General features: G+C 42.4%; 1 protein-coding gene across 1 annotated transcript in view; it reads right to left on the bottom strand.

Moving 5' to 3' along the window:
* CRTAP (cartilage associated protein) overlaps nucleotides 1-12,884 on the bottom strand; it is a 29,221-nt gene that overhangs the window by 5,133 nt on the left and 11,204 nt on the right. The window contains exons 4-6 of the mRNA XM_025374229.1: nucleotides 8,691-8,819; nucleotides 6,105-6,250; nucleotides 4,527-4,610 (exon numbers count right to left, since the gene is read on the bottom strand). Of these exons, the coding sequence (XP_025230014.1) occupies nucleotides 4,527-4,610; nucleotides 6,105-6,250; nucleotides 8,691-8,819 (359 nt within the window). The remainder of the gene's footprint in view (nucleotides 1-4,526; nucleotides 4,611-6,104; nucleotides 6,251-8,690; nucleotides 8,820-12,884) is intronic.

Here is a 12,884-nt window from a genome sequence, read left to right as displayed (position 1 = left end):
GTTTATAATGAATATTAACTAATAAGGGAAACAAAAATCATGTGACCATCTCAATAGATGCAGAAAAAGCATTTGACAAAATAATGATTTATTTCAAGGGTACCAAGACAATTCAATGATGAAAATGTCTTTTCAACAAATAGTGCTGTAACAACTGGCTATTCACGTTCAAGAGAATGAAACTAGACCTCTTCCTAATATCATACATAAAATTAACTCAAATGGGTTGTAAATTTAAATGCAGGAGATAAAACTATAAAAATCATAGCAGTAAAAATCAGGAGTAAATCTTTGTGACCTTGGATTAGGCAATGGTTTCTTAGATATAACACACAAAACAAAAGCAACAAAAGAAAGAACAGATCAATTGAATTTCATCAAATTTGAAAACTTGTGCTTCAAGACACCATTTAGAAAGTGAAGGCCGGGCGCGGTGGCTCAAGCCTGTAATCCCAGCACTTTGGGAGGCCGAGGCGGGTGGATCACGAGGTCAGGAGATCGAGACTATCCTGGCTAACACGGTGAAACCCCGTCTCTACTAAAAATACAAAAAATTAGCCGGGCGTGGTAGCGGGCGCCTGTAGTCCCAGCTACTTGGGAGGCTGAGGCGGGAGAATGGCGTGAACCCAGGGGGCGGAGCTTGCAGTGAGCCGAGATCGCACCACTGCACTCCAGCCTGGGAGACACAGCGAGACTCCGTCTCAAAAAAAAAAAAAAAAAAAAAAAAAGAAAGTGAAAAAACCCACAGATTGTGAGAAAATATCTACAATTCATATATCTGATAAGGAACTTATAACTAGAATATCTAAAGAACTTCTACAACACAATAATAAAAAGATAAATAACAATTTTAAAGTGGACAAAAGATTTGAATAGACGTTTCTTCAAAGATATACAAATGGCCAATCATGAAAGGATGCTCAACATAATTAGTCACTAAGAAGGTGCAAATCAAGCTGGGCGCAGTGGCTCACACCTGTAATCCCAGCATTTTGGGAGGCTGAGGCGGGTGGATCGCCTGAGGTCAGGAATTCGAGACCAGCCTGGCCAACATAGTGAAACCCCATTTCTACTAACAATACAAAAAATTAGCTGGGCATGGTGGTGCGCACCTGTAATCCCAGCTACGGTGGCTGAGGCAAGAGAATTGCTTGAACCTGGGAGGCAGAGGTTGCAGTGAGCCAAGATCGCACCATTGCACTCCAGCCTGGGCAATAAGAGTGAAACTCTGTCTCAAAACAAACAAACAAATGAACAAACAAACAAAGTGCAAGTTGGAACCTCAATGAAATACTACTTACATCCACTGGCATGGCTATTAATAAAAAAGACAATATTAAGTTTTGTGGAAGACATTGCAAAGTTGGAACTCTCATACACTGCTGATGGGAATGTAAATGGTACAGCCACTTTGAAAAACAGTCTGGCAGTTTCTCAACAGGTTAAACCGTTACCATATGGCCCAGCAATTCCATTCCTAGGTATGTACCTGATTTGGTTTGGATATTTGTCCCCTCCAAATCTCAAGTTGAAATGTAATCTCCAGTGTTGGAAGTGGGGCCTGGTGGAAGGTATTCGGGTCAGGGGGCAGATGCCTCAAAAATGTCTTGGTGCTCTCCTCATGATAATAAGTGAGTTCTCACTCTGAGTTCACACGAGATCTAGTTGTTTAAAAGAGTGTGGCACTGCTCTTGCCATGTGACATATGCCAGCTCCCCCTTTGCCATGACCATAAGCTTCCTGAGACGTCACCAGAGGCCGAGCAGATGCCGTTGCCACACTTCCTGTGCCACCATGCCCAGCTAATTTTTAAATTTTCTGTAGAGACAGAGTCTCACTATGTTACTCAGGCTAGTCCTGGGCTCAAGCAATCCTTCTGCCTTGGCCTCCCAAAATGCTGGGATTACAGGCATGAGCCACCGCACCCAGCCAACTATTTCTTTACAGTGATGCAAAAATGGCCTAACACGATACCTATGTATATACTCCTAGGTATAAAGAAAAAAAAACTGGAAAGCTTATGTTCAAACAAAAATTTGTACACAAATGGTCATAGCATCATTATTCAAAATAGCCAAAAACTGGAACCAACCCAAACATCCATCAACTGAAGAAAGGATAAACAGAATGTGATATATCCATACAGAAGAATATTACTTGGTAGTACAAAGGAAATTTTACAGGTAACATGTTCAACATGGCTGAACTTTGAAAACATATGCTCAGTCAAAGAAGCCACTCACAAAAGACCACATACCCTATGATTCCATTTATATGGAATGTCCACAACAGGCGAATCAACAGAAACTGAAAGTAGATTAGGATATTCCAGGGGCTAGAGGTGGAGGCAGGAGTGGGAACGTTGGCCCGGAGGAGAAATGGGAAGTGACTTAGCGATGGAGTTTCTTTTGGGGGCGATAAAAATGTTCTAAAGTTAAATAACAGTGATGGATGCAAAATTTTGTGGATATAGTAAGTACCACTGAATTATATACTTTAAAAAGGAGCACTTTACTGTATGTGAATAACATCTAAATAAAGCTGGTTTAGAAAAATATAACAAGAGAAACTGCTCATATTATAATATCAAGTGAAAAAGTCATGAGACATAATTATAGCTGAGTTTATAATAAATATATAGAAAAACATAAATTTAAAACTATAAAAATTTTTTCTTTAATAATAAAAAACAATGGAAAGATATATACCAAAACATCCATAGTAGCCTGCCTCTAGATAATTGGGAACTCAACTCCTCCTACCTTTTCTAAATATATATATATATATATATATATATATATATATATATATATATTTTTTTTTTTTTTTTTTTTTTTTTTTTTTTGAGACGGAGTCTCACTCTGTCGCCCAGGCCGAGTGCAGTGGCCGGATCTCAGCTCACTGCAAGCTCCGCCTCCTGGTTCACGCCATTCTCCTGCCTCAGCCTCCCGAGTAGCTGGGACTACAGGCGCCCGCCACCTCGCCCGGCTAGTTTTTTGTATTTTTTTAGTAGAGATGGTAGAGATGGGGTTTCACTGTGTTAGCTAGGATGGTCTTGATCTCCTGACCTCATGATCCGCCCGTCTCGGCCTCCCAAAGTGCTGGGATTACAGGCTTGAGCCACCGTGCCCTGCCTCTAAATATATTTTTCTATACTTTCCTTTTATTTTTTTTTTTGAGGCAGGGTCTTACTCCAATTGCCGAGTCTGGAGTGCAATGGCGCAATATCAGCCTCAACCTCCCCAGACTCCTTCAGCCTCCCAAGTAGCTGGGACTACAGGTGCACTCCACCACACCCAGTTAATTTTTTTGTATTTTTTGTAGAGACAAGTTTTCGCCATGTTGCCCAGGCTCGTCTTGAACTCCTGGACTCAAGCAATCACCTGCTTTGGCCTCCCAAATGCTGGGATCACAGGCGTGAGCCAGTACACCCAGCCTCTGCTATACTTTCCAAACCACAGTGGCCAATCTTGTTGGTATCTGGCTGGTGTTCCTCCCTTTAGGGAATGGGGGAATGGCCCTGGTGGCATCTTGGGATCCTGTCTCAGGCTCTGCTTCAAGGATACCCAACCCAAGACACAGGCATGTGCATCACTTTCCAGTTTAGAAAGCATTTCCACATGCAACACAGTATTTTATTCTCCAACCCTGGGAGGGCAGTATTATTATTCCCATTTTATGGATAAAGAACTGAGGCTCAGTTGTTTAATACCAGTGATGAGTTCATCCCACACATATTTGTAGACAGAAAACCAATTCCATGAAGATGTCTTATTCAGAGGTGCTTCACCTAAAACCAGGGTATAGGAAGAGAAGACCTGGAGGCTCAGGAAACTTGCTGGCCCCATGCTCCTCATCTACAAAGCGAAGGATCAGACCAGAGCAAGCTCACAGCTCTCTCAGAGCTCCAATAGCTGACACGTCCCCAGCTTTCTCAGTAAGCATTTTCCTGTTTGTTCCAAACACATCTCTCTAAATACTACCGCTAATGATGGCTTTTCTGTGACCAGGCTGCCCCACCACAAAATGACCACTCCATAACCAGATGAATAGGGGTCAGAAAAGGGGTCAGCTGAGTAAGGTGAAATCAGGAATTTCAAGCAATTCTAAAGAATGAGAAAATGCTTACAGTAAAGATGCAATTTAGAAAAAATAATAATAGCAATAGTCTAATTGAAAAATTGGGGTGGGAGTATCCATGTATCTTCAGAGTGCTGAGCAATTAAAAATTCACCGTTTTTATATAAAGTGCAAAGATGAAGAGTGACCACTGTGAATTCCTGGAGCGTCGCCCCACACCCGTTTCACTATCAGGAAATGTGGCACTCCTGCCTGGGTTTCCTAGAAAGCTGCTGTTTCCCATGCCAGCATTCTGGCTGTCACTGAAACACCCACAGTAACTGTCCTTCTCAAGGTCCCCTCTGTTTCTTACTTCAGGGAGGACTCGGCCTTCCAGTGATTTTTAGCAAAGATGTGAGCAATATTTTCTCTTAGCCACCAGACATGTGCTAAGCATGAAAACTTACCTCATCATCATCCATTATATTTTCCTTAGCAAAGTCATACAGCTCCTTCTGGAGTGTGGTCACGTTAAAGAACTGAACCGCTTCCTGTTCAGACACAACACAGAACAGTTTATAGGACCAACGTTTTCATCTTAGAACTGGGAGGAGGGAGGAACAGGATATGGGGTTTGTCTAAGGTGATGAAAATGTTTAAAATTAGATAGTGGTAATGGCTGTACAACTCTGAATATACTAACAACCACTGAACTGTACACTTTAAAATGGTGAATTCTACCCTATATAAATTATAAATTATATCTGGATTTTTTTTAAAAAAAGAGTGGCCAGCCCTCAGTGGAAGACGAATTTATGAAAATCAAGATGGCATATAGAAATCCCAATGAAAATACAAGTAAAGAGCAAAGATCAATTAGGAAAAATCTTTTGAAAGTAATATATGATGAATAGGGTTTGCTAACAACACATGCTAAGTGGTGAGTTTGCCTATCAAGGGAATTAAATGATGGTCCATCCACAAAAGAGACTACCAGGGAGCTGTTAAAGGATAATAATTAAGAAGTTACATGGACGTGACATGGAGAAATATTCACGACTAATTGTTAGAAAGACAAAGAAAGTTGCAAAAAGTTATAATACTATGTAAATATGATCTTGTTTTTATAAAAATACACAAATATTTACTATATATATGAGTAAATATATACCTTTAAAGCAGGGGATAAAGAGATCGCACAGGTTGCGCGCAGTGGCCAGCACTTTGAAAGGCTGAGATGGGTAGATCACCTGAGGTCAGGAGTTCAAGACCAGCCTGGCCAACACGGCGAAACCTCGTCTCTACTAAAACTACAAACATTTGCCTGATGTGTTGGTGTATGCCTGTAATCCCAGCTACTCGGGGGGCTAAGGAAGGAGAATCGCTTGAACTCAGGAGGCGGAGGATGCAGTGAGCCGATATCACGCCACTGCACTCCAGCCTAGGCGACAGAGCAAGAATCTGTCTCAAAAAAAAAAGAGAGAGAGAGAGTGAGAAGGTGTAGGATTATGAGAGAATTTTGCTTTCCAAGTAAAATATTTCTGCAATGATCGAAATTTGTAGAGTTTTTACAGACTCAGAAATCAGAATGAAGCAGTAAAATGTTACAACACACACATGCGCAAAACTACAGAAAAAAAAATGACTTTTCCTTTATTTCCTTTTTTTTTTCCAGACAGAGTCTCACTCTATCTCCAGGCTAAAGGGCAGGGGCCCAATCTTGGCTCATTGCAACCTCTGCCTCCCGGGTTCAAGTGATTCTTCTGCCTCACCCTCCCAAGTAGCTGGGACTACAGCCGCGTGCCACCACGCCTGGCTAATTTTTGTATTAGTAGAGACGGGGTTTCACTGTGTTGGCCAGGCTGGTCTCGAACTCCTGACATCATGATCTGCCTGCCTCGGCCTCCCAAAGTGCCAGGATTACAGGCATGACCCACTGCGCCCAGCCCCTTTATTTCCAAAATAACCCTTTCTCTTAAGGTACAAGGTAGTCTCCAGAAGGCGAGAATGAAGAGAAAAGGGAAGGTGTGGTGCACCAGACTTACAGGTCTGGGCTGGAAGTGCTCATCCGAGAGGCCCCAAGTGTCCCTGTGGTACTGGTAATACACCAGGTTCTGCTGCATGACCTTGTCATTCTGATCAAAGAGCAGGTAGCTGACTGCACAGGGGGCTGCATTCTTCAGGTCGTTCACTGGGGTTGGGAAGAAAAGACAAATGAAGACATCAGCAAACCATGCCCTATAATTCCTCTCACTGGTTCTGCTTCTAAACAAAAAGGTCGTATGAACAAGCCCCTTCTCCACAGTCCTTCCTTCAGAGAGCCTGGGGCTGACTGGCAGCCCTGGGTGGGCACGCCACAGACGGGGTCTCCACAGTAGCCTGGAGGCCAGGCTTGAAACTTAGCTCTAGTTAGGCACATACCCAGGGAGAAATGCCTATGTTCCACCTCCAGCTCTGGTGACCCAAGCTGGTCTCAGGTGCCTGGAAGGAGCTGGAAAAAGCTGGATTGTCCTGGGGCTGAGGGAGATAGGGAGGATGTGCTCAGTAAACAGGTTTCTCATTTGGGGCCTAAAGTATCTGGATCCCATCTGGATGGGGCCACAGTCTCCAGATCTAGGTTAGCTCCCCTACAGCTAAACCAGACCTGGAAAACCCAAAGGACGGTGGAGCCTCTGGGCTGGAGGGGATTTGGAAAACCGCCTGGTTTTGACACCTCCTAAGGATAGAACTCCCACCTCCAACCTCTCTGTTTGGTGTTGCCCACCCACCTATGACAGTATCTTCAGCAGAGGGATTTTGCAGGGCTTGGGATTTGTCTTGGGAGTACACGATAAGGAGGAAGAGGTGATGACACACAAAGCCCCTCGTATTTATTCCGGCACATTCCACTCTAATTTCCACAACAGTACCTCTGCTAAAGCTGCGGTTGGCCAGAGTAGCCAAAGCTTGGGTGTGAATAAATTGTGCCACCCAGTGACTGTTTCCTGTAATGACTACTTTAAAGCCAGCCCTTAGGGGCATTTACTCTTCAAATATAAATAACAGCACCTGCCCTCAAGCAATGTAGTATGGTAGACGGTCTAGGAAAAATTCAAAACAGGGCAGATTTTCAGGAATCTCATTTCAGGAAGTACATTTCATTCATACTGTTGATCCCCGAAAGCAGATTTCCTGGGAAGCAGCAAGCATGGCTAGAGGCCTCAGTCTACCAGTGTTGATAAGTGTTTGCCAGTTTCCGTTATGCAGGGCGATTTTCAGGGCATGTGCGGATTTCGGAGGGCCAGGGAGCTGCCAGAGCCCGGATGTGTCCAGAATACTTCTAAATTCCTAGTGTTCTAGCTTTAGACATTTAGAACCAAGCCATGCTCAGTGAGCTAGAAGACCTTACGGCTTTTTATATTTATATAATACATATTCTTTTTCTTTTTTTGACCTTCAGGGTGCAAGGCTTACCCTGTGTTCTGAAGGGGATGGGAAGTGAGATAAAGAGGAAACCCAACAAAAAACACAATTATCACAGTGGGAAAGGAGGACTAAAGCCAAGGTCACCTCTCTCACTTTTCCCACGGCACCCTGAGACCAGCCACTCCCAAAGGGACTGCAGGGGCAACCCAGGGGATCTATTCTAGTCAGAAATCTGCCACCACTAGACTCTGGCACTTCATTAGGGCAGAGGAATTCCTGCTGCCACTGTCCCTAATCATTCTTCTATGCTTGGAACGGAACTGCCAAGGGACACACTGCTTGAACAAGTGGCACTTGGCAAAGTCAGGTACAGGGAGAGGAGGAAAAGCCAAAACACACAGCCTCTGAAGCCTAACTCTGTACTTCCTTCTCGCCCATGTTTGCCTCCCATTGTCCACCAGAAACGTTCTGATTGAGAAACTCCCATTTCAGATCAAGGGAGGGCGATGGGTGCAGTGGCTCACACCTGTAATCCCAGCACTTTGGGAGGCTGAAGTGGGTGGATTACTTGAGGTCAGGAGTTCAAGACCAGCCTGGCCAACACAGTGAAACCACATCTCTACTAAAAATACAAAAAATTAGTTGGGAGTGGTGGTGCACACCTATAATCCCAGCTACTCGGGAGGCTGAGGAAGGGTAATCACTTGAACCTTGGAGGTGGAGGTTGCAGTAAGTCAAGATCACACCACTGCACTCCAGGCTGGGCAACAGAGCAAGTCTCAAAAGAAAAAAAAAAAGAAAAGAAAAGAAACTCAAACAGTCTGAAAAGTAAAGCCAGTGATGAGGAGGAAGGTAAATAATGGTAACAAAAACAAACACACAGTTTGCTATGTGCCAGTGTGGGGGGAATACCCCAGACATTTCACATCTATTAATTCATTTAGTCCTCAAGACAATCCTATGAGGTTAGTACTACAATCTGTATTCACAATGAGGAAACTAAAGCACAGAGAAGCTAGTAAGTGATAAGGCTGAAATCGAACCCAGGCAGTGTGGTTACAGGCTCTGCCCTGAATCACTAAGCCATGCTGCCTTTTCGCACAAAGCATGGCACCAGAGTTGTCAGTGTGACCTCGATGAACTCTCAACAGCCATAGCTAAGAGTTATTACTTCTATTTTACAGTCTTAGAAGGACTCACCCAAGATGACACAGAAGATTACTTACACTTATAATAGGCAAACTGTAAGTAATGATACATGGTAGCCACAAATTTCTCAACTGGATAGCCTCCTATAACTGGGGTGAGGTTCTCTTCACACTGTATTTTGCATTCCAGAACTTCTATATAATGATCTGAAACAAAACGTAAAATTTTCAGAGCAGTGCATCCATTATTTTCTTAATATGCTACTTCTGCCTCCTGCCCAAATGAAAAAGGTAAAAGAAGAATATTTGCAACACCCACAAGGAGCTGAAAATCTTTAATATACAAAGTTGTTTCAAATCAATAAGATGAACATCCACTATATAAATGGCCAAACGGTATTAACAGAAATTATTAAAATGTCTAAAAAACATTGTGAGAGATGCTACACCTCTTTTGTAATTAAGAAATAGAATTACCCCCAAAATAATTTAAACTACTAAATTGCAAAATTTTTTAAAATTCATAATGTAGTATTAAGAAGAGAACAGTGAAATTTACACTCTCATATTCTGTTGATGGAAGCAAAACAGGAACAAACTTTTTGGAGAACAATTTGGTAAAATTTATCAAAGGTTAAAATACACATATTTTCCAACCCAGCTGTCTACTTCTAGGAAAGTTTCTTTAGACATAGGCATACATAAACACTGTTTAAAACAACAAACAAACAAACTTGAAAGTACCTAAATGCCAGTCAATAGGATGATTAATAAATTACAGTATATAAAAATAATAGAATCTATATAGCCTTTGAAAGAGAGTAAGGTGAACCTAAATGTAGTCAAAGACTACATTTCCCATGCAGCTAGGTTGGGGCCATATGACTAGTCATGGCCAATGACATGTTGAGAGTAACAATTAAGGAATGCTACTTCCAGGCTTAACCCCTAAGACCTCCCACATGATCCCTGGCTCCCTCCCTTTTCTCCCTTTATGCAGCTAGAAGCAAAAGACTCCAGGAGGGTTGCACACATTTTGTAAGTAAGACTGTGGAGAAACAGGTACTTTCAAACATTGCTGGTAGGAAGTACGAAATGATACCTTAAAACACTAAAATTAATTTACAGAAACATTTACTCTTTGAACTATTAATTCCACTTTGGTTGACTTTGAAAACACACCTCCATACTTACTACCACCACCAACAAAAAAGTCTTACATACTTACTACCACCACCAACAAAAAATTAACATCAACAATAAGGGTACAAACAAACATCATACATATCTTGACGTGATATCCTGAGGAGGACATTTATATACTGGTCCAGCCAAAATGACATAACCTGAATGTAACTGTGAAGACACATCATAGAAACCCAAATTGAGGAATGTTTACAAAGTAATTAGCTTATATTTTAAAAAAATATCATTGGCATAAAAAGACAAAGAAAGGCCAAAGGACTGTTTCAGATTAAAGAATTCGAAAGGAAGATGACAAATAAATAGGAAACTGGCCGGGCGCGGTGGCTCAAGCCTGTAATCCCTGCACTTTGGGAGGCCGAGACGGGCGGATCACGAGGTCAGGAGATCGAGACCATCCTGGCTAACATGGTGAAACACCGTCTCTACTAAAAAATACAAAAAACTAGCCGAGCGCTGTGGCGGGCGCCTGTAGTCCTGGCTACTCGGGAGGCTGAGGCAGGAGAATGGTGTAAACCTGGGAGGCGGAGCTTGCAGTGAGCTGAGATCCGGCCACTGCACTCCAGCCTGGGCAACAGAGCGAGACTCCGTCTCAAAATAAATAAATAAATAAATAAATAAATAAATAAATAAATAAATAAAATAAATAAATAGGAAACATGATTCTGAACTGGAAACTATACCAGGAAGAAAAATGGTGCTAGAAAGAACATTATTGTGACAATTAACAAAAGGGGAATATGAACTACAGATTAATACAAGCATTGTATCTAGTATATTAAGTTTCCTGAAATTAATTACTATGGATATTTAGATAGTATTATTGTTCTTAGGAAGTAAACTGAAGCATTATGGGGGGTAAAGAGTAATAATGCATGTGCAACATACTTCCAAATAGTTCTGAAATAAAAATAATTATACACAGCCGGGCACGGTGGCACAAGCCTATAATCCCAGCACTTTGGGAGGGCAAGGCGGGCGGATCACTTGAGGTCAGGAGTTCAAACCCAGCCTGGCCAACACAGCAAAACTCCATCTCTACTGAAAATACAAAAAATTAGCCAGGCGTGGTGGCACTTGCCAGTAGTCCCAGCTACTCAGGAGGCTGAAGCAAGAGAATTGCTTCAACCCAGCAGGTGGAGGTTGCAGTGAGCCAAGACCATGCCATTGCACCACAGCCCGGGTGATAGAGCGAGACTCTGTCTCGAAAACAAAATAAAATAGGCCGGACGTGGTGGCTCACGCCTGTGATCCTAGCACTTTGGGAGGCTGAGGTGGGTGGATCACCTGAGGTCAGGAGTTTGAGACTAGCCTGGCCAACGTGGCGAAACCCCGTCTCTACTAAAACCATAAAAATTAGCCAGACGTGTTGGTGCACGCCTGTAATCCCAGCTACTCAGGAGGCTAAGGCAGGAGAATTGCTTGAACCTGGGGGGCGGAGGTTGCGGTGAACCGAGATCATGCCACTGCATTCCAGTCTTAGCAACAAGAGGGAACCCCATGTCAAAAAATAATAATAAATAAATAAATAAAATAATAACAATAATAATTATACCCACAGCACATACGGAGAGAGCAATAAAGTAAATGTGGGACAATCAATGTTACAAATTGGTGAATCTAGGTAAGGTGTACATGAGAGTTCTTTGTATGATTCTTCCGTCTTCTCTACAAGTTTGAAATTATTTAAAAATAAAAACTAAGGGCCAGACGAGGTGGCTCACGCCTGTAATCCCAGCACTTTGGGAGGCTGAGGCGGGCGGATCACGAGGTCAGGAGATCGAGACCATCCTGGCTAACACGGTGAAACCCTGTCACTACTAAAAATACAAAAAATTAGCCGGGTGTGGTGGTGGGCGCCTGTGCTCCTAGCTACTCAGGAGGCTGAGGCAGGAGAGTGGTGTGAACCCAGGAGGCAGAGCTTGCAGTAAGCCGAGATCGAGCCACTACACTCCAGCCTGGGGAAGAGCGAGACTCCGTCTCAAAAAACAAAACAAACAAAAAAATAAAAACTAAAGAAACTCTAAATATCTATATATCTACACTGTGAGAGGAAAATAAATCTCAGGACCCCAAAATCACTAAGCCAAATGGAAAAGTCAAGCTGGGAACCATGTAGGACAAACCTGTTTCCCATCCTATTCCTAAATAAGATAGCTACAAAGATTAAAAAAAAAAAAAAAAGCCACAAACCTCTCTTATAATTTGCCCACAAGGAAGTTTTGTGGACAAAGGATGGGCAGAACTCAAAGTCATCCATCTGCTCATGTGGAACAAACGTATATACGATTGTTTCCTTTGCTGTGTTGTTTCACTAAGCCAGACTAAAGCACAAATGGCTATTCCTCTAAATTGCATATTCAGTGAAAGGCTAATCAGAAATTCAAAAGAATGCAACCATTTGTCTCTTACCTACCTATGACCTGGAAACCCTCTCCCACTTCAGGTTGTTCTGCCTTTCTGGACTGAACCAATATACATCTTACATATATTGACTGATGTCTCATGTCTCCCTAAAATGTTTAAAACCAAACTGTGCCCTGAGTACCTTAGGCATATGTTGTCAGGACCTCCTGAGGCTATGTCACAAGTACATCCCTAACTTGGCAAAAATAAACTTTCTAAATTGATTGAGACTTGTCTCAGATACTCTTTGATTTACAATACACATATATCTTAGCTATATCAAAGATAGATGGAGAGAGACCGCAGCCATTATGTGCCTCCTGATGAAACATCAGCATCAGCTATGAAGCAGTTGACTCCCATCAAAAAAACCCCCAAAACAAAATCAAACTGAGCCTGTTCAAGCCTCTACATCCAATTACCAATTTACAAGAAATACAGAAGACAGAGGAACATGGGGATACAGTCAGCAAAACCCAGACCATGGGAATCTCTACAGGACAAAAATGCAGGTTCCTCAACAGCAAGGCGGAAAAGATATGGCCCTACGGATTAAACGAGATGTAAAACGTAACCAGCTTTCTACAATATGGATGAGACTTGAGGACAGTATGCCAAGTGAAATGAGCCAGTCACAAAAAGGCAAAGACTGTATGACTCCAC

Source organism: Theropithecus gelada, chromosome 2 (genome assembly GCF_003255815.1).
Source record: "Theropithecus gelada isolate Dixy chromosome 2, Tgel_1.0, whole genome shotgun sequence".
Taxonomy (NCBI): domain Eukaryota; kingdom Metazoa; phylum Chordata; class Mammalia; order Primates; family Cercopithecidae; genus Theropithecus; species Theropithecus gelada.
The sequence above is the reverse complement of the archived record's forward strand: the minus strand, read 5'-3'. Positions and strand labels throughout refer to the sequence as shown.